Source organism: Helobdella robusta (assembly GCF_000326865.2).
Source record: "Helobdella robusta unplaced genomic scaffold HELROscaffold_2, whole genome shotgun sequence".
Lineage (NCBI taxonomy): Eukaryota > Metazoa > Annelida > Clitellata > Rhynchobdellida > Glossiphoniidae > Helobdella > Helobdella robusta.
In genome coordinates this window covers 1,035,504-1,062,913 of record NW_008704083.1, presented here as the reverse complement: position 1 = coordinate 1,062,913, position 27,410 = coordinate 1,035,504, and the positions used below count along the sequence as shown (strand labels likewise).

The window sequence follows — 27,410 nt, the reverse complement described above, 5'->3', positions numbered from 1 at the left end:
GAGTCATAGAATTGAATATAATCCAGGCAATCTACATGCATCAACATATAAATCCAGTTCCTCTCTGGAATGTGTTTTTAATAATAATAATAATCATAATAATCTTAGTAATTAAAATAACATTAATAATAAGAATAGTAATAATGATATTAGCAATAACCTAAAAATGCTTCTACTCTTGTCACTACTACTACTACCACTACTACTACTACTACTACTGCTGTTACTACTACTATTACTACTATTATTACTACTACTATTACTACTACTACTACTACTACTACTACTACTACTACTACTACTACTACTGCTGCTGCTGCTGCTGCTGCTGATGCTGCTGCTGCTGCTGCTACTGCTTCTACTACAAACTTTTTCCTTAATATTTTTAACAATTGATAAATATTAATTTTTGGAGGTTTATTGTGTTGTACAACTTACTACGTGTAAGGAGCTCTCCTGTTTGCGACCGAATCCGACTACCACATCAAAGAAACAGGAGCTCTTAACCACTACTCTACCACACTCTGCCACTACTCTGATACTACTCTACCGCTACTCTACCATTACTCTACCACTACTCTGCCACTACTTTACCACACACCCACTCTACTACTACTCTTACACACTCTAGCACACAATAAATGTATGATTATCACTGTATCAATTACTTTTTTGTTCATTTATTTCCTGATTGCTTTTTATAGTTTATAGACAGGACGGCTTTGGAATGGATCAGACGATTGTGGGTGGGACTGCCATGTTTTTTTTCCACCACCACCGCCCTTGTGAAAGTTATTTTTTGTTGGTGATGTAGCGAGTCTTTGCGCTGCTGTTGCAGAGAGCCTGGGTTCAAATATACATTGAATCGAATTATTAATGAGCCATTTTTGTGGCTAACCATATCTGTAATTGTTTTTAGTAGTAGCAGCAGCAGTAGTATTAATAGTAGTAGAATTAGAAGTAGTAATGGTAGTAGTAGTAGTAGTAGTAGTAGTAGTAGTAGAATTAGAAGTAGTAATGGTAGTAGCAGTAGTAGTAGCAGTAAGTAGTAATGGTAGTAGCAGTAGTAGTAGTAGTAATAGTAGTAATAACAGTAGTAGTAGTAGTAAAAGTAGTAGTAGTAGTAGTAGAAACGGTAAAAGTATTCACATTCATATGCTCTACACTTCGCATGTTCAATTATTTACAACAAATTTTTTTTCCAAAGAAAGAAAAAGATTATATGACTTTGAGGTGAAGATAAGTCGAAGGCGTCACGTTACGTAAGAATGACGTCATTTCTGATGAGAGATGGCCGCTTTGTTTTTTTGTTTTTACCTGGAGGGTAATTGTAGGCTGACAGACTACTGTTATGGTTTAACTAAAATCTTATGTTTTTAAAAAAAAACTTTTTTTTCTTGTTTTTATTTTTGTGGTTGTAACTTGAAAGCATGTATGCGTAGCTTACGGTGCTATGGGTGGTTAGGTTGAAATATAAAATGATTTATTTCGTATTATTGTTTATTTCGAATTATTGTTTATTTCGAATTATTCTTTGTTGGTTTTGTTGTTGATGACGTTTTTGTTGTTGTTGTCGTTTTGGTAATGTTATTTGGTTGTTGTAATCGCGTTAATGCCATTTCGTCTGTGCCACGTCGTAACTACAATCTTGTTGGTGTAGTGATGCTGTTGTTGGTGGTGTTATTGATGTTGTTGTTGTTGTGTTTCGTAATAATAAAAATATTAACTACATTAACAAAGGTGTTTAACTCACAAAAAAAAACAATAAAAACATTTTTCGCAAAACTAAAATAAATCAATCTCTTAAGAATTTTTTAATTAAAAGAATTAAACCGTAATTTAGTACGTGCGATAGAGAAGTAAAATATCGCCTGTCATCCAATTGTTTTTGTTTTTTCACTAATAAAACGAACACACGCACACAAATACACACACACACAAAACAAAACATTATTTATTATTAATACGCACACACGCATACACGTACATATATAATTATTTCCATTCATGTTATTATTTTAATATTATTGTTATTTAATTTGTTATTATTATTATTTAAAGTTGCCCATAGTTCGATTCTTGAAAACATGAGCATATGAGGCGTTATGATTTAAATTTTTGGCGACCCACACGACCCTCTTGTGTTCTTCAAAAGTTTCGACCCAATCTCCAGTTATAATAAAATTCTTGTGTTTAACACACACACACGCACCTACGCACAAACACACTCGCTAACACACAAATACAATAACGATCTAATAAAAATCATATAAAGATGATTTACAAAAACATAAAAAAATGATTGCAATGATAAAAATATTGGCTCTAAACACACATGCATACATACACACACACACACAAACAATTTTTTGAATATACACATACATAAATGTAGACACATACACACACTGACACACAAACTAACTCTTACACAAACACACACCAACAACAGCATACATACAAGCAGAATTACAAACATTTTTGTGTGAAATGACATTTTAAAACGCAAAGAAAAAAATCACCACACCTCGTACTGTTGACGCAACAAAAAGTCATTAAAGTTAAATCGTTAAAATCGTCTGTGAAAGTAAAAAAATAAAAAAAAAGATAACAAAAATAAAATACAAAAACGTAAATAAAAAAGAAAAAATTGTAACAAAATTGGAAAACTGAGCAAAATTTGAATGAAGAATCGTTTTCTTCTTCCTCGTGCCTTATCCTTTCAAGACATCGGCGACCTTCGACCTCCACAGAACCCGATCTTTAACACTTTGTAGTAGTTGAAATGTGGTGATATTCAACAAGTGACAGACGGACCTCACGAATATTATTTGTTGTTGACTGCAATCTCTCTTCCCTGCAATCTTTCCAGTAGTTGTTAGATTTTCCATTCTTTCCTTCAGCACGATGTGACCAAAAAAACTTTAACTGCCCCCGTCGGATTATCTGTAGTAATTTCATCTTTTCATATCCAGACTGTTTTGATAATACATCCTCATTCGAAGTATGAGAGGTTCAACTAATTTTCAAAATTTTTCTAAAAAACCACAACTCAGCAGCGTTAATCTCTTTTCCATATCTTTATAAATTGTCCAGGACTCAGAGCCGTGAGTTAGTATAGGAAAAATGTAACACCCTAACAGTTTTAATTTTGTTGATGTTTAATAATTATCATATAGTTTAATAAATTCTGATTAATAAGAATTTTATTTCTAGTTATTTTCGTTTTTTTGCAATATATCTTCTTTGATTCTCAGTCAGTCGCGTGTTTTGTTGCTTTAACGGCTTCCTGAAGGCGATTCAAAAATTTCAAAAAACTTTTTTTTCTTGCTAAAAAATTATTCTTTCAACATAAATTTTTAAATTTGAAAAAAAACAAAAATAAGTCACATAAACAACTATTTTTAAAATTTAAAAATGTGAAAATAAAAATAAAATCCCAAAGTAAGGAAAAAGATTTCCATCCCAAAGGAATTGAAAATACATTAGATTAGGAGTAATAATTTTTTTCCCAAAAAGTTTTTCAAAATTTGGTACATTCGGACAAAAATATTTTTTCCATCATTTGCAGGTGCTGATAACAAAAATTTCACATCATTCCTTTTGGAGGAAGAAATTATTCATATGTGCCAAAAAAAATTTCTTTTTCTATGTTTGTTTGTTTGTGTGTGTGTGTTTGTGGTATGTGTATGTGTGTGTGTATATGTGTGGTGTGGGTGTGTGTGTAAAAAAGAGAAAGAGAGAAAATGAAATAAAGAAATGAAATAAAGAAAATGAATTCGACTGAATGTTTTCATTCTAAATTTAATTGGATTTTTTCATTTTTTTATTTCACGCTGTCAACTATAAAAATTTGACAAATGAAAAGATGGACTGATGGATAAATGGATGAATGTCTGAAAAAATTGATAGATGAATGAATGGATAGATGGATGGATGAATAGAGGGATATATATACGCATAGATTGATACATTAACGGATAGTTAAACAGATGAATGCTAGGAAGAACAAATAGTTCAATAGTTTGTATAAAGGTGTATGAACATTTATTTAAGATTAAATTACAAAATTAACTTCACAAACAATCAACAGTAAAATGTTACTTAGCGTACGTCAGCCGATGCCAAATGTAAAATTCAATCAGAAAACATGCGAAACATTTCTTTTTTAACGAAACGATATAAAAAATTATTTTTTTTCACAATAAATAACATTTTTTACAGCTTTCAACGGTAATTTTTGTTGCAAATTTACATTCTATTTTATTTGTACAGATTTTTTGGTCTGCAAGATGCTGATTAACTAATAGATCATATTAAAATCGTCAATACTACCTCAAAAACTACAACAAAAATGCCAAAAAATCTACTGAACAAATTTCAAACCACCTAAAAAAAAGTAAAATAAGCTAACTTTTCTCCGATAAACCCTGATGCCGATGAGGATGTAGAAGACGGCAACACAACATAGGGGGACTACGTAACAGCAGAGGACTGCCACAAACAGGGTAAAAAATTTCTGGGTCTTTTGGTCTGTCCACATGGCTTGGCAGGCTACGTACGGGTGGCCCTCTGTTTTTTGGAGGGAGGTTAGTTTTTAGTTGGTTGGTTGGATGGTTGGTTAATCAACTAACCAGTTGGTTAGTTGGTTGGTTGGTTGGTTAGTTGGTTGGTTGGTTGGTTGGTTAGTTGGTTGGTTGGTTGGTTGGTTGGTTGTTTAGTTGATTGTTTGGTTTGTTTGTTTGTTTGTTGGTTGGTTGGTTGGTTGGTTGGTTGGTTAGTTGGTTGGTTGGTTGGCTGGTTGATTGGTAGGTTGGCTGAATGGTTGGTTGGCTGAGTGGTTTGTTGGCTGGTTAGAGGTTAAACAAAGAGTTAGGTAGTTTTTTTTTGTGAGTTATTTGTATTAATAAATACCCATTCTAATTTTTTAGAATTTTCTTATTTTTAATTAAGAAATGGTTCCTTGTATATTTTTATTTGCCTATTTAATTAATTCTTCCACATTGTATGCCTATGCATATTAATTTGTATTTCATGTTTGCTCTCAAAGTCGTGTTTATATGTGACTTTATATTATTAGTGTTTGTTTGCTTATTTGTTTGTTTGTCCTGGGCTGTTGGTATATTTCATGTTGTGTGTGTGTGTGTTTATGTGTATAAATATAGATATGAATATGAGAACTCCGTTGAGCCAAATCATCGAGAAATCCTCAGAGGAGTTCCCGTCGTCAAATGTTTCGGCCCTTAACAAGGCTTCTCGAAGACTGTTGATTTTTCAGCGGTGTTAATCTGCTATGCATACCAAATTTAGCATTTGATTTTTATGCGAAGTCGTCTCACTGTAGCCATGGCTTGCTAATTCAGCAGACATTCCTCTTTATTACTATTCAGCCACAACCAAAACGAAGCTTGCTCTGCGCTACTAATAACTTTCTTCAGGCATGCTGAACGCTTTCTGCCTTGACAGTCCCATCTCTTTGAAGGATTTATATGTATAAATATAGTTATGTGGGTTCATATGTATGTATGTTTGTATGTATGTTTGTATGTATGTTTGTATGTATGTATGTATGTATGTATGTATGTATGTATGTATGTATGTATGTATGTATGCATGCATGTATGTATGTATGTATGTATGTATGTATGTATGTATGTATGTTTGTATGTATGTATGTATGTATGTATGTATGTATGTATGTATGTATGTATGTATGTATGTATGTATGTATGTATGTATGTATGTATGTATGTATGTATGTATGTATGTATGTATGTATGTATGTATGTATGTATGTATGTATGTATGTATGTATGTATGTATGTATGTATGTATGTATGTATGTACTAAAGATTGTTGTGTGATAAGGATGTTGATGTTAAATCCATTTCATTCAGAGCATTTTGTTTTGATTTCACGTTTGTGTGTGTGTGCGTGTGCGTGTGTGTGTATGTGTAAGAGAATGAATGAGCAAATGAATGAATATTTAAGATGATGAAAGAATGGTTGAATGAACAAATGGAAGAATAAATTATTGTGTGTATGTATATATTTGTAAGGAAAAAAAAGAAGAAATGAGTGAATGAATATATATATGTGTTGATACGCGTGTGTGTTTGAGTGTATTTCCGTGTATGTATATGTATATGTGTGTGTACGTCTGATTCTACAGAAACATGTTTGCCCATTCTTATAACCACCATATTCTTATTCAGAGGCACGGACAAATATACATATATCAATTCAAGCTTAGCACGATCTATATTTATTCGCATGTAATAAAGTTTTTCTCTCTCTATTGACTGCTTTCAACTTGTTAGATGTTTTTAAAACTCAAACACAGTTCATTCTTGTTATTATACTACATATGTTTTCTTAAATTGAAAGAAGTTTCTCTATGAATTTGAAGCTTGCCTAACAACGTGTTGTAATAAGGTTAATTAGAATGATTGCACTGGTCAACATGTTCGCCTTGATTCAAATGAGAATGAATTGATCTACGTTTCGTTTTCCTTTTGTTCGTTTTGAGAAAAAAATAAAATAAATCTAGCAAAATTACTTTTTCCCTAACTTCTATATTTTCTGGCTCACAAATCAAAATTTTTTTTTAGTTTCCCCATTTTAAAACAAAAAAAATAGTTTTCCTAGGATATAAAAACAAGAAAACATAGAAAAAACTTTCAGAAAGCATGTACATGGTGAATAATTGCATGGAAATATTTATTAGACGAGTATGTACGTCCAGAAAAAAAATCATCATTTGCTCAAGACAAATTTGTTTTTCAACTGCAAACGCACATGTTCGCACACACATGTTCACACACACACACTCACTTACTCACACACACATGCGGTGGTATGCAACGGTTTATTTGTTCAACTTGAAAATAAAAATTTTTCCCAACACATATGCAATTTATTTGATATATTTTAAAAATGTACAATAAATAACAGAACTTATCAATCAATCAATCAACCAACCAATTAAACAACCGAACAACCAACTCACTAATTTATAGTATGAATTTTGTCAATCTGAGATTAGGAGTAATATCAACTATATGAATTACCAGTCAATCAGACAAACAACCAACCGGCTAACTAACTTATCGTGTGGATCTTCTCAATGTACACCACAACCCAGGGTACGAAAATCAGTAGAGGTATCAGCCAGATGAAGCAGACGCTAACCAACGCCGACCTAGGCTTCATTTTTGAAGTTTGCGGTGAGAAAATCATCACGTACCTGTGTGTATGAGTGTGTGCGTGTGTATGTACGTGTGAGGGTGTTAAAATCGTGTTTTTTATTCATTTGACAACGATTTTAAGACATTAATCTCGACTTTATTTTTTTATTCTGGTCTAGAAAACAAAATTACAATGCAATATTTCACCATTTCAAAAAAGAGAAAAAGGATGAAATAGAAATATTAACGAGTAAACAAAATGTGACTTTCTCACTAAAATAAAGTCATCGGTGTGATAATGAAAAACTAAAAATCATTAGATATAATAAAAGTTTATCACAGATAAAAACAATTATATCATAGAAATATGTAAATAAAATAAAAACGTTAATTAATTTAAAAACTAATAAATAATAAAACCATAAAAAATTATGCATGTAAAATATGAACGAAAAAAAGACTAATTATAATTCTCTCATAAAAATGCTTTAATGAACCAGCGAAACTTCAGTATCTGTTTGACTTTTTTTACTGATCAGTTCTACCAAGCCAAACATCCAGTTTTGCAGCGCCGTTTTGAATGGGTTGAACTATCTGAGCCACACCAGCCTAGGACCAAACATGAACGAGTTACAATGATTCAGTCCCCTTTAAAAGTTCATAAATACCCCATTCAATAGCGGCCCCATCGTAGTAAATGGCAAATTCCTCCACTTCTTCTACTTCTTGGAAAGACTTCGAAATCTGTGGTTGCCTTTTTTCGAAATCCTCAATTTCTTTTTTCAAATATTCAACATGTTCTTTTTCAATATCGCTGAGTGTTTTTATGTCCTCGCTCATGCGGTTATTTTGACTCTTAGCGTCATCCGAGGACTCATCCGATTTGGATTTACTGGGGGATCTGTTGAGGAAGTTTGTAACTTTTGTGCGATGAGTATCGTATGGACTGTCATTCTCATCACGTTTTCTTTTTTTGCTTTCACGTTTTTCATTTATTGACGTTTCGTATGGAACTTGCGGTTTATAGGAAGTTCTTTCGTTGTAATTAAATGATTGAGCGTTTCGACAACTTGTCGCATTTATTTCTTTAGAATATTTTTGACTGGCATTATAGGAATGTTCGTTTCGACCTTTGGCCATATAACTTTCGTGAGAGCGTTTTCTCTTTGTGCCTTGTTTGTAAGAAGTTCTTTGATAGTAATTAGAGTACTTTTCGTCACGAGAACTTTTCGCATATCTTCCTCGAGAATCGTGTCGATTTCTATCTCTAGATGAATGGTAATAATTAGCCCGGTCGTCTTCTCTGTGACGTTCACTGGGTCGAGATTGATAATAATGAACACTTCTTTCCGTGGCTCGAAATCTGGATTTTTTTCCTTCATAATCAAAGTCACAGCAGTCACAGTAGAGACTTCTTGATCGTCTTCTGTTGTATTCATCGTCGTTGGAGGAGGAATCGTAACGAGGAAGTCTTCCATTTCTTGATCTGGATCTTCTTCTATCATAACTATTGTTATATCTGGCGCTGTCGGAATACATAATGAGCTGTATTATATTGTATAATGTTCGTTAAAATAAAAAATCACTGTCACAATCTGTAGGCTACTGGGAAATTTTCTAAGCTACGATGTTCGTCGATGTTAAAAATCTCTGGCAAAATTTATAGGTTACAATGATAATTCTTAGTTACGCAAGGCTGAATAAAAGTTAAACTTTTCAAAAAATCATCTTCAATCTTTTCTTATATACCTTTCTGGTTCAAGATGAATAAAGAGCTTTTTGTTGAAATGTCACGCAAAGTTAACTTTGGGTGACACGTTGTTTGACACGCAAAGTTTATTTGGCTCGATGTCTTTTGATGTTGTTTGACACGCAAAGTTTATTTGGGTTGATGTCTTTTGTTGGTTAATTAGTGAGAATACATACAGAATTGTATCAATATTAATGAGATTGCCTAATTATACCAATATCGTTCAAAAAGTCACGATCTAATTTTTATCACTTTAATGTTTTATCTGATAATAAAGTTATTAAGTTTCTTTTAAAGTGAACTAACAAAGTAATTAATCATCTGATAGTGAAAGCTACACAATTCATCGCAAAGTGAATAAAAGATTAACGAGTCTTAATTGATTCTGACGGAGAAACTTTACTAAGTAAACTTCGCAATTAACCAATTAAAGCCTTAAATCGAATCGTAAAATTAATGCACTAAAGTTAGTTAGAATAGTTAACGTAAAGTAAATCGTAAATGGTCTAGTTAGAGTCAGTTCCGTTGTTTTAATTTAAAATTCACTAAGAAATGATCTTTCGATCAACTAGTTTGTTATTTGTCATTATCAGTCGGTGTCAGAAGATAAAGTATAACAAACAATTAAAAACTTTTTTTATACAATACTTCTCTACTATTCTACTACTACTGCTACTACTACTGCTGCTGCTGCTGCTGCTGCTTCAGTTGCTGCTACTACCACATCTACTATTATTATTACTCGACAGAGTTTAAAAGACAGCTAAAAACTTAAAAAAATAATAATAAAATAGAATAAGAATAGTAAATATGTAAAATAGTAATATAATATAATAATAATATATAGGAAAATTTATATATAATAATATTAATTATTATTATATTATAATAACCTTTCGGCTGCCACAGCCACTAGCGTGTTGACGGAGCTACTGACTGCCACACCTTGCAGATATGGAAACAGCTTGCAAACCACAGGGCCAAAATGCCATTCTTTAATAAAATTTGGTAAAAAATAATTTAATATGTTTAATTATAGTTAAATATTATCATTAATGTTGTGATCATCTATAGTATGAAGGAATGCTTGATTTTAAATATGTTCATAGCAATAAATTAAATTGTAGAATGACTTTCATGAGCAGAAACTGTATTTTCGTCTTAATAGTGGAATTTTTTAAGTAAATGATTAAAAAAAAAGTTTATCAAATCAAAAAGATGATGACGATGATGATGAAAGATGATGACGGCAATGATGAATGATGACGATTATGACAATGATGAAGAAGATGACGACGACGATGACGCTGCTGCTGATGATGATAATAACATATGTTGCAGAAAGGATGAAAAAATAAAATATATGACACGAACGTATCAATGATTAAATTACGTAGCACGACGGTAGTGGCAATAAAAATGCAATGATGCAACTCTTTCTCTCTACTCTCTCACTCTCTTCCCTTTTCTCTTTCCCCCTCTCTCTCTTTTTCATTCAATCTCTCTCTCATTCTCTCTCTTGCTGTATCTATCTTTTGCTGTCTTTCTGTTTTTGTCTTTTTTTCATTTTTTCTGTTCTCTCTCTCTCTTTTCAAGTTTTTTTGAGTTGTTTTTGTTTCTTTTTATCTCTTTCCCTTTACGTTTTTTCTTTCTTTCTACTTCTCTTTTTTTTTCGCCCTCTTCCTATAGAGTTGTCAACGAAATGTTTCTTAATGGCATAAAAATGGCGTTTGAAGAGTTGAAAAGAGGTAATAAAAAAATGTGAAGAAAGAGAGAGAGAGAAAGTGAGAGAGAGAGAGAAAGACAAACTGATACAAGAAGAATCAAATAAACTGAAAACTGTTAGAATTTGAGAGAAAGAAAGGAATGGTAATGATCTTATGTGATTTATGATAATGATAGTGCTTGTACTAGCGATCTTTATACAATTTTTTCATTTATTCATTCATTTATTATTCATTATTTCTGTTTTTAGTCATTCCACCATTCGCACACACACATTTTTACACACACACACACACACACAATGCCCACATTCCTATTCTCAATCTCACTCTTTCAAAAATAAATTCTTTTTTCTTTCTTTCTCTCTCAAACGAAACCACTGCAATTGAATTATTTTTAAATTTTAGCTTTGGATTGAATGGACCCTCTGAGGCATAAATAATGAACGAATGAAAGAACAAATGAATGAATGAATAAATAAATAAATGAAAAAATGAAAAAATGAATGAACGAACTTGCGAATAAATGAAAAAACCAACGAATAATCAAAATACGAATGGGTAAGTGAAATTTGAACAGTGAATCTTTGACATCTATTTACTTAAAAAAAATAATAACAATAACATTAACAATAAAATAATAATAACTACGACAATAATAAGGGCAATTTTTTATTTAGCTATAAAACAATGAAATTGACAATAAAATGAAACAAACTGACAAAAAGAATAAAATAAGAGTAAAACTAGAATAAAACGTCAAATAGGGTATTAATTTAGTCTACGAAGCTCTTCCTTCAAAGAGTGAGTACAACTAGGGTTAGTTTCAAATTTGATTCAAGTCACATTCCTATCGTAGTAAATAGCGTACGACCATATAACTAGAATAATGCGACGATATGGCAGATTCAATGATTTAACGAAGTGATCAGATCAAATAATGTCTACAAGTTGCCTATACAGGTGAAGGGGAAGTCGTAGGTTGGCGGTTCAAATGCCAATTGTGATGACACATAACTTCGTAGAATTTGTAGCTTCCAGTTTGCCTTCGTATCAAAACTGCATATCACAAACAACAGATTATCCAATTTACCAAGCAACTGGTCTTTGGCCTCTATGTTGTTCCCAATGTGTATATATATATATATATATATATAATATACAATTTAATAATAATAATAATAACCATGATAGTAATGATATTATAACGATAATAACAATAATCATAATGATGAAAAATATCAGCAAAAATAACACTATTGATAACAATAATAATAAAAATAGAAATGACAACAAAACCAAACCAAGACATACACACACCCCCCACTCATCACGTGATATCATCAGTCGCGATCCGCGGAAGGGTTCAAAGTTCAACATAGATTTTTATACGAGGTCAGGTCACGTAGATGGAAAGTTATAATATATACACATTCAATAATTATAATAATATTGATAATAATAATAATAAAAATAAATTGATGAGGATGGATGACGGCATCTACGTAGAAATTGATATAGCGCCTCTTTTGAGTTTACTTCAAAGGGATTTTATAATATTTCATCGAATTAATTTATGTAGTTAAATCACAGACGTAGCAACAGCTCACACGCACAACATTTCACAACACATACAACACACACACACAACACACAACACACACACACAAAACGTGTGATTGAGGATGGAAGATCTTCTTGCATTTGAATCCAGTCGCTACGATTACTGGACCGAGCGCCTTAACAATTAAACCATCTTAATAAATACATCCAAAAAACGTGATTTCAAAAAATATTTTACAAAAAATTAGGGAAATAAAGTTTATATAATATATTTTGCAAAAAAATTTGCTAAAATAACATTAAAAAAGATTGCATAGTATCAATCTGACGAAGGAAGACTTTTGAAAAAAAATTGTTTCTTTTTCTGAAAATCAAGAGAAGAGCAATGTTAAAAACTATTCAAAATCAGCATCTCAACACCCAGGCTTATATGGAAGTATATCTTCTGAAGAAACATGCAAGAAAAAGTGAGAGAGAGAGAGAGAGAGAGAGAGATAAAAGAAAGAAAGAACAAGTAGGTGAAAAATGGTCAGAGAAAAAAAGACAGAAAAAAAGAAGAGAAAGAGAGAAGAAATGTGAAAAAGAATGAATGAAAATATGAATGAAACAAAAAATAAAAAGCAGAAGAATCAAAGAAACAACGACAACGAAGACGAAGTGAAAGCTTGAGAAAGTGGAAGAATGAGAGGCAAGAATGAGAAAGTGAAAAAGATAACAGAAAGATAGAAAAAGAGAAAGAGAAATTGAAAGTGAGAGGGGGGGGGGAAGAGACCAGAGAGACGGAAAGATAGAAGAGGAAAATATGCAGAAGTAGAGCGAGAAAATACATACGTGTCCATAATATCATTTCACAAAGATATTACACGACGCAGTTTGCGTGTTTGTTTGTATGTGTTTATATATGTGTGTGTGTTTGTGTGTGTGTATGTATGTATATGTGTATGACTGACAGACTGACTGATCGATTGATTAATTGATTGGTTGCTTGATTGATAGAATGATTGATTGATTGATTAAATGATTAAACGAATGAATTATTGATCGGTAATGATGACAATAAAAATTGCTTTTATAATTTTTTGAAAGATTAAATACAAAACGTAATCCCGGCAATTTCTTGTGTGAATTTTAATTTGATACAAAGTTTTAAAACTTCTGAAAAGCTAAAAAAAATAAATAAAAAGTTCTAGAAAGAAATCTTTTTAAGAACATTCAACCATATAACATTTTAAAAATCGGAATTGTGCATACTACGCGAAGAATAACATATCAGTTATTATAGTTTATAAGCGTTCCATATACTCACTTTTCATTTCTTGGTAAAAGAATTTTTTGGAAAAGTGGTGTTGCTGTGTGTGTGTGTTTGTGGTGTGTGTGTGTCTGGTGTGTGTGTGTATATTTGGGTGTGTATGTGTGTCTGTGTGTCATAGACTCACTTATATGCCTTATTGAGGACAACTACTGCTTCAAGACCCAGCATCTTATAAAGATATAGTTGAAAAACAACATTAAAGGCCGATGAATTCAAAATGCAGTATTTTGATGTGGGAAGATGTAGTGTACGTGTTTGTGTACGTGTGTATGTGTGTGCGTGTGGGCGTATGGGGGTGTGTAATTTTTTCAAAGTGAAATTTTCACTGATCAAATTTCTTTCGCTCCATTCGCATATTTTCTTCGAAAAAAGTCATAAATTTTCCGATGAAATAGATAAAAAAAATTATATCTCTATTCACCAAAAAATAATTTTTTTGAGTTAACAACAACAACAACAATAATAATAATAATAATAATAATCCTTTTATTTTCTAACTCCAAATATCAATAAAGAAATAATGATAAAATCCTATTAATCTAAAATGCTCGTCACTGCAAGTGAGTACATTTCAGAGGGGGCTGGTTTAATTGTTCAAATGGAGTTCAATCATTCTTATTTTTTTGGCGTTATCAAACAAATTTTATGATAAACATAGAGTTGCAATAAAGTTATAATAATAATAATAAAAATAATAATAATAATAATATTAACAAAAAAAGTATTAATAATAATGTTATTATTATTATTATTATTTCCGTTATCATATTTTATTATTAATTTGAAGCAAATTTTTCCTGAAAAAATATTCTCCGAGTAACATCTGTTCTTTTATTTAAGCCAAACCGTTGCAGCAGCAGTAGTAGTAGTAGTAGTTGCGGTATTAGTAGTAGTAGTAGTTGCGGTATTAGTAGTAGTAGTTGTGGTAGTAGTAGTAGTAGTAAAAGAAGAAGTAGTAATAGTAGTAGAAGTAAAAGAAATAGTAGTAATAGATGAAAAAATAATTCAATAAAACAATAAATAAATGAAATACAAACAAACAAACAAATAGTTGGTTGATTGAGTGAATGGACTTAATCATTCGAATGCTTAAGAATTGAACTATAGAATTTTTGAATAAAAATATATAGCAATCCAAACAATAATAATAAGAACGATGGATGATTTTATGTGTGTGTAACGTGTATGTGTGCGTGTGTGAATGTGTGTGTGTGTGTAGTTATATAAATAAGGAACGGTGATTGGTTCTTTATATATAGCTGTATTATTAACGATAGGTAATATCTCATTCCTCTTTTACCTATACTAAATTGCGCTCTATTTCTAATGAAAATTTTTTGGGAGAGTCATTTTTTTATGTTTGCACGTTCATACAAGGAGTGCATGTTCGTCGTGTGGAGTGCACGCTTCATTTCAATGTATATGTGAGTCGTCGTGTGTGGTGGGCGTGTATATGTTTGAAAAAGCTCAGGCACAAATTACTGGCATTCTCTTTTGTCCAATTTTCTACCGTCTCTTCAGATACCTCTGCTCTGTCTCCGGAAAGAACAGACGAATGGATGTCGTGACGTCTCATCCATTTAGACGGTCAATCGTGGGGTACCGTAAATTCGTTGTAGTCAAGGATTGCAGCGTCAATTTTGGAAATTTTACTGAAGTCGTAAATTTTACGTTTGAATGATAATTTTTTGTGTTTTTTGAGGTCGTTGATTGGGTTTTGGAGGGAGTGGTAGATTGGTGGTGAGTGGGAGAGAGTCGTAAATGGAAATGTCGTTGTTAAGGAGTATCATTGTAATTATCATATAATTATCGTGTTTTGTTTAAATCGGCGTGTTGTTGATATGATATATGGTTTTTGTATAATACACACACACACACACACACACACAAATATTGTATATGCGTGTGTGGGCGTGTATGTGCGTGCGTAGATAAAATAGAACATGATCATCAATGCATACACACAACAACACGGACAACAACAAACAAACAACAACACGGACAACGACACAAACGACAACACAAACAAACAACAACACAAACAAATGACAACATATATGACAACACAAACAACAACACAACAACAGCACAAGAACACACAAGAACATCAGTCAGCCAACAGCCAACAAAAACAAACAAATACATAATAACATGATGCCTTGGATTGAGCCGAGACGTGATAAATATAAAAAAAAATGATCGATAATATATCGATAATCTTGATTTAAAAAAAAAAAAAAAAACATAAAAACGACAAAACAGTTAACAAAAAATTTGTCTTTAAAGTCTTCCAACTATATTATTTATGTATACATATTAAGAATATTACATTTACAAATGGAGTAGAAATAATTAAGTTGTAATTACAACCGCAGTAGTAACAGCAATTAAGTTAATAGCAGTAGTAGTAGTAGTAGCAATAGTAGTAGTTGTAGTAGCAGTAGCAGCGGTAGTAGCAGCAGTAGCGTCAGAAGTAGTAGTAGTAGTAGCGTCTTCGAGTAAGGTCAGAGAAGAGAAATAGTTTCAATCATTTCGGATTGATGATAACTATGCCAGCTGAGACGACTGAGCCAATGATGATAAAAATGATAATGATGATGATAGTGATAATGATGATGATGAAAAAGATGATGATGGTGATGATATTGATGAAGAAGATGATGAAGATGATGATGATGGTGATGATGGAGAAGAAGATGATGGTGATGATAATGATGAATAGTATAATTAATTATAATGGCCACAAATATTATTATTGTTGTTGTTGATGGTGATGTAATAATAACAATAATAATGTGAACAGCCTTTTATTTCATCGTAAAATCCAAATTTCCAAAGAATAATTAATGAGTGTTAACATAAGAATTTAGTTAAATTAGTTTAGCAATACACGAAATTATATGATATTAAGTAGTATATGGAGATTAAATAAAATAGAGTTAAAATAGAAAAAGTTGTTGCTGTTAGTGATAAAACTTTTCGCTCATTGCGTAGGGCAAGTACAAAAAGTATACGAGGCACAAAGATTGTTACATGTTGTTGCGTTCACAGTAGATGCCATATGATGAGGTTATTGCTGCCACCATCAATGTTTTTATGAATGAATCCGACCAAGACATGTTAATTGATTGCAACTTCAATTTATTAAAGAGACCCATTGGGGATATCTCAATTGTTTTAATAATTATTTTGAACTGACTAAAATTATTATTGAGATTGGTTATAAGTCTGTCCTTATATTTGTTGAGTTTATATTCTCTTGAGTTGGCCAAATTCGTTTCATGGCATACCGTGAGCTCTAGAATCTCAATGGTGTCTCGATATAGGATGGCAACGTCTGGCCGTAACGATTCAAATATGGTTGATATTGGTTGTACTTCTTCAGCGTTTACATCCGCATAGATGACGCAGTCGGGCCTCTTCTGTAGTCTCAGGGCGTTAACAATCAACTTCAATATTTTGTTATGCCTTTTTGTGTATCGAGCCAGAGCTGAAACTGATCCACAGTTGGACAGGACATGCTTGTTGGTCTGACTTACATTGCAGAGAGGGCATTGTTGATTGTTTGTTTTTCCCCATCTGTATAGGTTTGCATTGGTCGGCAACTGTTGTATTAAGTACTTTCTGACGAATAATAATAATAATAACAATAATAATAATAAAAAGAAGAAGTAAAAGGAGGAGAAGAAGAAAAAGAAAAAGAAGAAGAAAAAAATAAGTGATGTTATGAAAAAGAAGAAAAGATGATGATAGAGATAAAGAAGATGGTGACTCGAAAATTATTTTTTCTAAAATTTATTTCCTTTCGTCTATTTTCATTTCGCTCTCTCTCTCTCTCTCTCTCTCTCTCTCTCAGTTTCTCTTTTTCTCTTTCTCTCTTTTTCTCGCTATTTTTTTCTGTCATTTGTTTTTAAGCCGGAAAATGATTAAAAGAAAACATTCATATTAATAAACAATTTCTATAAATACTTTGATAAAAAAAACAACACCAAGTGTGCAACCACCAGAGCATCATAAACTTCAACAAATATACATATATAAACATCAATAAGACATACAGAAGACAGACGTACATACATAAAGACAGACATACAGACAGTCAGATAGACAGACAGACGTACATACATAAAGACAGACATACAGACAGTCAGATAGACAGACAGACGTACACACATAAAGACAGACATACAGACAGTCAGATAGACAGACAGACGCACATACATAAAGACAGACATACAGACAGTCAGATAGACAGACAGACGCACATGCATAATAAAGACAGACATACATGGAGACTGACTGACAATCTAACGAAATAAGTCAAACGCGAACATGAAGAAAAAACTGAAAAAGTGGCTAGCCAGATACGCATTAAATCTGACACACAGTCAATATACTAACATAACCAGACATTTACCAAAACAGACAAACACACATTTTGAAACAGACACAAGCACAAGAAAACATACATACAGACAGACGGATGGACAGACAAAGAAAGAAACACAGACTAATCCAGAGTATGACTTGCGCACTGAAACCCACCCTTAATAACAATAAACAAGCTGTGACAGTGACAATGGATTGAATGACAATTATATACTGCTTGCCTTTATGTTTGTCTGTATGTGTTTGTGTGTGTGGTGTGTGTGTGTGTGTTTGTTTGTGTAAGTGTTCATGTCTGTGTCTGTGTGTTTAAGGATTGGTCTGTAGATACGTGTGTGGGTATGTGTTTTTATGGAAGGAATTAATTAAACTAATTAAAATATGCGTTTGCAGTGCTTGTGTATGTTTGTTTGTTTGGGTAAAACATCGAAAATTATGTTTTATTTATAGTTAAACTTTAAAAAATGTTCTCAAATTAGTAAATGGAAGCATTCACAGATTAAATTTTAAAACTTTGATTGGAATTTTTTACGATGAGTTTTCGAATTTCTAAATAAAGTCTAAAAAATAAATTGAAAAATGAAATAATGTACGGGTTAGGAAACATGAATTTGAAAAAAATTTTTTTCATTCTCTCTTTTTTTCCTCTGTCTCTCTCTCTCTCTTTCTTTTTCCTTTCCCTCTTTCTTTCTTTGATGCTTTAATGAATACCCAAATGGAAGTAAAATGAGATATAAACTAGATAAAGGAAAATTAGACTGTTTATGTGTGACGTGTGTGTTATGTTATGTGCGTGTTTGTATGTGTAAATGTGTGTGTGTGTGTAAATGTGTGTGTGTAAGTATAAAGGGTAGAATAAAAATAAGAATAATATGTACACATGAAAATGGAAAAAAGCAATTTAACACATACACGCACAAACACACACACACACATAACCACACACACATTCACAAGCATGCATGCACCCACGCACGGCAACCGACTTTATTTTTTTGTATTTTTTGCATTACATTGTATATTTTTCGGTATTTTTTGGAAATTTGGTATATTTTGGTTTTATTCTGGAATATTGCGTTTCATATATACTTATGTCTAAATTTGTATATTTTTGTTTATGTATATCATGAGGTATTTTTCATTCTTTTGTATAATTTTTTGTATTTTAGAGGTGTTTTTTATCGTTTTGTATAATTTTTTTTGAGTTTTTCCCTCATAAACATCTCATACTATACACAGGGAGAGATGACAGCCGTATAATAACAAAGAAATCTAACAAATAATATGTACAGCTTTGTTTTGTGTGTTAATTTATGTATACTTCTTCAGTATGCTTTTTTATCATTTTTCTTAGTTTTGTATATAAATTTGTATATTTTTGTATATCTTTGTGTCAATTTTGTATGATATTGCTTGTTTGTTATATTTTAGTATAGTTTTTATTTCCTTGAATGAAAATTCATCTATGTATCAATTCACGCATAATGTTTGTATCATTTCGTATTGTTTTTGTATCAATTACATCTTTATATTCATGCGTGTGTATCATCTATATCTATCTATCTATATGTGTGTGTGTCTGTGTGTATGTCTGTGTGTGTGTTTTTGAGTGTGTATCATTTATATCTATATATATGTATAATTGTATATATATATATATATATATGTTTGTGTGTGTGTGTGTGTGTCTGTGTGTATGTCTGTGTCTGTCTGTGTGTGTGAGTGTGTATCATTTATATTTATATATGCGTGTGTATGTGTGTGCGTGTGAATGTGTTATGTAAGCGTTTATTTTTTATAATGTATGAATATGTGAGACAAAACATGAAAAATCTCGCGAAAGTCCATAATTTATGCCGTGGAAGTGAAATGTTTTATGCCAATGCGATACCTTGCTAATAAAAATTAATGAGGTCTTCTGTTTTACGCATGTGTGTGCGTGTGTGCGTGCGTGTGTGTGTGTGTGCGCGCGTGTGTGTGTGTTTTGCTAGAACCTCATTAATTTTATATTGATTGATTGATCTTCTATCAGTCATTCATTTAATTATTCGTTCATTCATTCATTCATTAATCCATTTATTGGTTTATTCATTCATTCAATCACCTGTTTAAACATTCATCTATCTATTGATTAATTCATTTTTTTCCCTTCATACTTAGCATTAACAAAGAATATACAATAACAACAAAGAAAAACAACGACAACAAAAAACCGGAAATGTTCTGGAAAAAATTAGATACAGAGCGATAATAGGCATAGCAACAATAGCAATGGCAACAGGCATGACAAAGAACAAAAAATAATATACAACGATACAATAGCGACGCGAACGGACGGTATTATGGGACAAACGCTCCTATGTATATTTACACCTGCCTAACTAGGTTACTCATACTTACTTGCACACGCACATACATTCTCACGTACTTAGGCACATACATACGCGCATACATAGGCACAAACATCAGCACGGAAATAGGCCAACCGTTACGACGTCTGTGACGTTGATGTTGACAATTTTTATGATGACGTAGATGATGACGTAGATGATGGTGACATAGATGATGGTGATAATGGCAGTAGTAGATCAGCTGATGGTGATGGCGGTGTTGTTGTTTGTGATTATGACGTGTTTGATGATGACGTAATAGCAGTTGTTGTTGTTGTTGTTGTTTTTGTTGTTGTTGTTTTTGTTGTTGTTGTTGTCGTTATCTATAACGATGAGGATGAAGATGATGATTGCCTAGATGACTTTTCCACCACGGAGGTTTTTGAAAGATGTTGATGTTGTTTAAGCTGACGTTGTTAATGATGTTATTTGTGTGTTTTTTTTATTATTCTTTAAAAAAATCAGAACCTGACAATGAAAGAAACTGTTACAGAGTGCAATGTGATGGTATAAAATGACAACGAACCTCATAGGTAATAGAGAAAGAAAAATTCTTTAAACACGAAGGCATGGAAAGTAAAATAAAGTAATGGTATAAACTGACGAGTAATTAAAATAAATTAACTAAAAGACTTAGTGAGTAAGTTTAGTGATCAATAGGAAGAAGATAAACCAAAGTGAGTAAATGATAAGGTTTTATTGAGTGTAGATAGGTTTAAGGTGCCTTCCGATGAAGGTCTTATATATATATATATATATATATATATATATATATATATATATATATAGAAATATTTACACACACACTTATTTACACGCACACACGCAAGCACACACGCACGCACAAAGATTGGAGTCGATAAAACAAATGATATGTGTAAATGACAACCGCGATATCCATCATCAACATCAACGTCACAAAATTATTTTCCATTATCTTAATTAATATATGTCTCATAATAATATTACAATATATATATTTACGGCATGTGTGTGTGCGTGTGTGTGTGCGTGTGTGCGTGTGTGTGTGTGTGTGTGTGCTGTGGAACGCGGCCGTATGGCGCAGTAATTAAGACGTTTGGTTGGACCTGGTGTTACGCAGTCTCCGGGTTCAACGTCAAGCGGTTTGAACATAACAATTCTGAATCCTTATAAGTAAGTGCGTGCCTAAGAATTTATTTGAAACAAACAAACTGACTTGAATAAAATCAAAAAAATTTTTATATATACATTCACACTTCCTGTCACTAAATTTAAACAAAGAAATTGAATAAATTTTATGCAGAATGCCAAATACAGAGCACGTATTTGAGATCTATGTACTGTTTTTTTTCAGTAGTCTTTGTTATTTTACTTTCTATGCGAAATTTATTCCGATTTCTTTGCTTCACATTTTTAGGTTGCTTGGATAATTTTTTTTTTCACTAACCAAAAAAAATAATTGTCTATGTTATTATTTTTCTAATTTGGTTATGTGACATTAGTATTTTCCTTGGGGGAAGTGTTGTAGCAGCAGTAGTAGTAGCAGTAGGAGTAGTAGTGGCAGCAGTAGTAGTAGAAGTAATACTTGTTATAAGTAAGAGTTGTTGTAGATAAAAAATTCTTCTCGTTAAAACTCAAATAACCTCATTTCTTTTGTAAATGAAGTGAAAAATTAAAAAAAAAAGAAAAACATTCTGCAAGATCAAAAAACAAATGGAGTAAAGTTTAACTGCAAAAATAGAAACAGTTTAACTTAGTTTACAAAAAAAAATGAAAGTTTAAATTGAAGAACGAGAAAGAAGTAGCTAAAGAAGAATGTATAATGTAATTAACAATCATACGACCAGCCGAAAAAGTCATCCACCTACCTGACGAATGACGCAAAAGGAAAGCGCGAAAAAGCGCGGAAAAAAACGCGGGAAAATGAAAAAACGCGGGAAAATGAAAAAACGCGGGAAAATGAAAAAACGCGGAAAAATAGAAAAAATGCGGGAAGGAAAAATATCATCATTCCCATTAACCCACAAGCCCTTATTATGTAGCGCAGTGTTTTTTATTAACCATAAATTTGACGTCCTCTATGGCTCATTAAATATTTAGAGTGTCATTTTATTCAAACATAAAAGTAATGACATTTTGAAGTTAACTCATGTTTAAATTTATTTATATGTGAGTGGGGAGTATGAAAGTTTGTGTGCGTGTGTGCGTGCGTGCGCGCGTGTGTGTTGCATGTATTAGCGTTTGTACGTGTGTGTGTGCATTTGATTTTTATGGTTTATGTCAATTAATTTTTTTAATGTAAATTATGATGTTTTTTTCCGTAAAAGCACCCAAGATGTGTTTAAATCCAACTGTTTTTTCCAGGCTTTTTGAAAAATTTAAATTTCCTTTCAAAAACTTTGAAAAATCACCGGACAAATTTAGCTAACCTTATGTTAGCACGGCACCCGACCAGCCATCAATTATTCATTTATTTTTTGGAAAAATGTTGCTACCACACTCCTATCTCTTTAGTGCGACTGAGAAAAATAATTTTCTATGACATCTACATTTAGGGGTTCAGGCAGAGTGTTAATTATCAAACAGAAGTACACATACACACATACAAATATGTACACCCACACACACACACACATACACACACACACACACACACACACACATGATACATAAACACATAAACATATATATGGTTGATGTTATTACGACGGCTGCTTAGTATTGCACAGCACATGGATCTGTAAGGGCGTTGTCAATTTATTTGGTATCAACAAACAAACGCATTTTTGGCTGTTTTGTGGTTGTTGTGGTGCGTGTTTGTGAGAGAGAGAGAGAGAAAAAAAGGAGGAAGAGAAAAAGAGAGAGAGAGAGGGAAAGAGAAAGAAAGAAAGAAAGAAAGAGAGAAAGAAAAAAAAGAGAAAATGAGAGAGAGAGAAAGAAAAAGAGAGAGAGAGAGAAAGATGATGACGACAAACAGGAAAGACAAACCTTGAAAAATATTATCAAACAGGTTGAACGGCACGACGAACGAGCTGACCATCATGTCCGCCATTGCTAAGTTTCCCAAAAATATATTCGTTGAGCTTCTCATCGGCGGAAAACAGCAAATCACCATGACGATCATCGCGTTGCTAAGCAAGCCGACGGCTATGACAAGAGCGTAAACGCAGACGAAGATGACGATGGTATGCGTGGGCTGTTTGAAAACTGGCCAGGGCTTTTTGGTGGAGTTATTTGGGGTCTTGTAGTTTACCCCGTCGGAGAGTGATGGCGATGTGGTCTGTGAAGGTTCGAAGTTGTAGCTGGTGTAGTCGCTGTCATTGCTGTTGGTGTAATAGATGTCGCTAAGGTCATTGCTGTTTTGGTGGTAGTGGTATTGATAGTCGTTCTGGTAGGTTTCGTTGAAGTTGTTGTTGCTGTTGTTGACGACATTCTCTTTGCTGACGTGTTTGTAATGAGGAGAATATTTGAAAATAATGTTGTTGTTGTTGTTGTTGTTGTTTGTGGGGTTGTTTTCGTTGTTGTTGTTGATGTTGTTGTTATTGCTGATGATGAAGTTGTTGCTGTTGTTGCCGGTATGATAAAAGTAAAGTGTCGTTGTTAGCGCTGAGAAGATTGTTGAACTAACCAGACTATTCATAGTGGTGATGACGATGCTATTGCTGTCGATAATGATGTTGATGATGGTGATGACGATGTGATGATGGTGATGATGATGGTGATGATGGTGGTGATGATGGTGATGATGATGATGATGATGATGGTGATGATGATGGTGGTGATGGTGGTGATGGTGGTGATGATGGTGGTGGTGATGATGATGATGATGATGATGGTGATGATGATGGTGATGATGGTGGTGATGGTGGTGATGATGGTGGTGATGATGATGATGATGATGGTGGTGATGGTGATGATGATAGTGATGATGGTGGTGGTGGTGATGCTAACGAAGAAGACGATGATGACGAAGAAAAAATAAAAGGCGGTGACTTACGGATAACAACTTGAAATCCCAGGATGAAGGCGATGAGGACGATGATGAGGATGTCGATGATGGAGATGATGATGATTATGACGTCACTTTCATTTTTGCTACACAGAATGACGAAAGTTTTTCATCATGAATATAATTTTGCAAATAATAGATGAAGAATTGTCCTGTGTTTGAACTCGGTCACGGCAATACTGATGACAGCTTCTCTAACCATTCGACTATCCAAAAAAGTTATTTATTATAGTCTGGTTATTGTGGCTGTTGATAATGTTGCGACTGTTGCTCAATACAAAAATGCGGAATGCGGAATGCATATTTTTTATTCCACACGCCATACAGCAATTTATCAGAAAAAGCATGAATGAACGAACGAACGAACGAACGAACGAACGAACGAACGAACGAACGAGTGAGTGAGTGAGTGAGTGAGTGAGTGAGTGAGTGAGTGAGTGAGTGAGTGAGTGAGTGAGTGAGTGAGTGAGTGAGTGAGTGAGTGAGTGAGTGAGTGAGTGAGTGAGTGAGTGAGTGAGTGAGTGAGTGAGTGAGTGAGTGAGTGAGTGAGTGAGTGAGTGAGTGAGTGAGTGAGTGAGTGAGTGAGTGAGTGAGTGAGTGAAATAACTAGATAAAAAATAAACGTTTAAACGAATGAAATGAAAAATGGTCAAATGAATTGAGTGACCAGGCGAATGAATGAATGAACAAAACCGTGGAAATTGAAAAAATAAATAAATGAATGAAACCTCGAGTTTCAATTAATGATTAAATTCTAAGAATCGTTATAAAAAAAACACCAGTTGATCTGCCTGATAACAAAACAGCATAATGTATGTGTGTATGTATGTGTTTGTGTGTGTATGTGTGTGCATGTATGTGTTTGTGTATGTATGTGTGTGTATGTGTGTGTGTACTTACAAGCTTACATAAATTTTCAATTGGCAACTGAGCGTGAATAAGTGTCCAGAATAGAAAAATATGCTTCATTCATTCTTACGTTCGTTCTATCACTCATTTCCTTCATTTTAAATAAATGAAATTTTCATTTATTCTCTCTTCCATTCATTCATTCATTCATTCATTCATTCATTCATTCATTCATTCATTCATTCATTCATTCATTCATTCATTCATTCATTCATTCGTTCGTTCATTCATTCATTCATTCGTTCGTTCGTTCGTTCGTTTGTTCGTTTGTTCGTTCGTTTGTTCGTTCATTCTCCATTCATTCATTCATTCGTTTGTTCGTTCGTTCAATCGTTCAATCGTTCGTTCGTTTGTTCAATCGTTCGTTCGTTCATTCATCCATTCATTCATTCATTCATTCATCTATTTATCCGTTTGCTCAACTTTTCTTACTTTAAAAATAAGTTAACGAAAGAAATTTTTGTACTAATGAAGTCAAAATAATTCGTTCGCACTGAGCGCTGTGGGAAGCAGTACTTTTGATAATGTTATTTGCATGCTTTGGTGATCAATTTTTTCATTTATAGGTTTGGTTGTTCGTTCGTTCTTTCGTTCATTCGTTCGTTCGTTTGTTCTTTTGTTCGTTTGTTTTTGATTTCAATTTATATTTAAATCTCAAATCATTTTTCAAATTCTTTGCAGGTCCAGAAAGCACTTATTTGAGATTATTTTATTTTTATAGATATTTAACTTAAATTTTGTGTGAAAATAATAAAACTATTTGAAATAGTAATTTATAATTACCATGCTTATTTTTTTCGTTTTTTTTTCAAAAGACTTTTCCACAGAATTAATTTTTCATCAAGTTAAAAAAAAATCGAAGTCATCAGAAACCTTTCTCTCTAAAACCTTTGAAGCTTCTTTCTCGTTAAATATTAATAATTTCATAAAATAATTAAAAAAAAACAAATAAAAACAAAAAAGAAGTGAAATTTTTTTTTTAAATTAATCAGAAACAGACAAAATTAAATTAAACAAAAAAATATCAAAACAAAACGAAAAAATGCAAACTAAACATAGATACAAAAAACATAGATACAAAAATTTTTTCCCAAGAGTCAGTAATTAGGATGCAAAGAATGCTTCAGCAATTTTAAAATTTTGTTTGATCGTTGGTAATAGTTGAACTATTAAAAAAAACATTTCAACAGTAAGTTTTTGTTTACACATCTGCCCTTTTGTTTTTCAACATGTCTGCCATTTTGTTTTTCAACATGTCTGCCATTTTATTTTCCGACATGTCTGCTATTTTGTTTTTTTTACGTGGCCGTCATTTTTTTTTGCCTGGGGATTTAATTTTCAAGAAAACAATTCTAAAAAAGAGTTTTTTTTAATTTTTCATCGATTTTTGACCAAACATAGTCCCATTTTAGACAATTTTTATTATAAATATAAAAAGTTTATACAACTCTGTACTAGGTTTTTGTTAAGTGAAATTACTTGCTTGATTATTAAGCAAGGACAAAATTCTGAAAAATTCAGTGTAAGGTCTTGGAGTAGATTATTTTACATTTTTGTAAGCAAATTTTGAAGGTAGCAAAATCCGATGATGACGATTGATGATGACGACGACGCTGATGATGACGTATGATCTAATTAGTACCTCTGTGAATTTTGAAGATGATCAGACGACTGCATCTACCACATGCGGCAGGTCCATACGCATGGACAGTGCTAGCTATGACCACGGGGCGAATATGAGAGGACATCAGTCAGGAGCAGAGGAAAAAGTATTGGAAAAGAACAGCAGAGCCTTCTTTGTACCATGTCGTGCTTATTCATTAAATTTGGTCGTTAATGATGCTGCGAAATCCTCCAGAGGTGCTATGGTTTGTTTTGGAATGGTGCAAGCCATTTATAACTTTCTTTGTGGATCATCTCGAACGATATTGCTAATATTTAAAAAGATTTTTCAAAGGAAAGTCTCAGAGAAGAATGTTTAAGATTTCAAATAATGTTAAGCACAGACACTTCTACAGATATTAATGACATGGAATTATTATATGAATTGCTTGCATTGTCTGAATTAATTGAACTAAAAACGTCACCATCAAAAGTACTAGAATTTATTTTAAGAAACAATAATTTCACTCCAAATGTTTCTATTGCTGGCTTTAACACAGCCAATATCAGTTGCATTTGGAGAGCGTAGTTTTTCA

At 32.5% G+C, this 27,410-nt stretch overlaps 1 protein-coding gene across 1 annotated transcript in view; it reads right to left on the bottom strand.

Annotated features, from left to right (window-relative positions):
• Positions 1-23,934, bottom strand: part of HELRODRAFT_64605 (hypothetical protein) — a gene marked incomplete at both ends in the record, with an annotated part of 29,249 nt that extends 5,315 nt beyond the window's left edge. The window contains 4 exons of the mRNA XM_009017015.1: positions 4,415-4,572; positions 7,107-7,246; positions 9,831-9,930; positions 23,283-23,934. Of these exons, the coding sequence (XP_009015263.1) occupies positions 4,415-4,572; positions 7,107-7,246; positions 9,831-9,930; positions 23,283-23,934 (1,050 nt within the window). The remainder of the gene's footprint in view (positions 1-4,414; positions 4,573-7,106; positions 7,247-9,830; positions 9,931-23,282) is intronic.
• Positions 23,935-27,410: the final 3,476 nt, after the last annotated feature.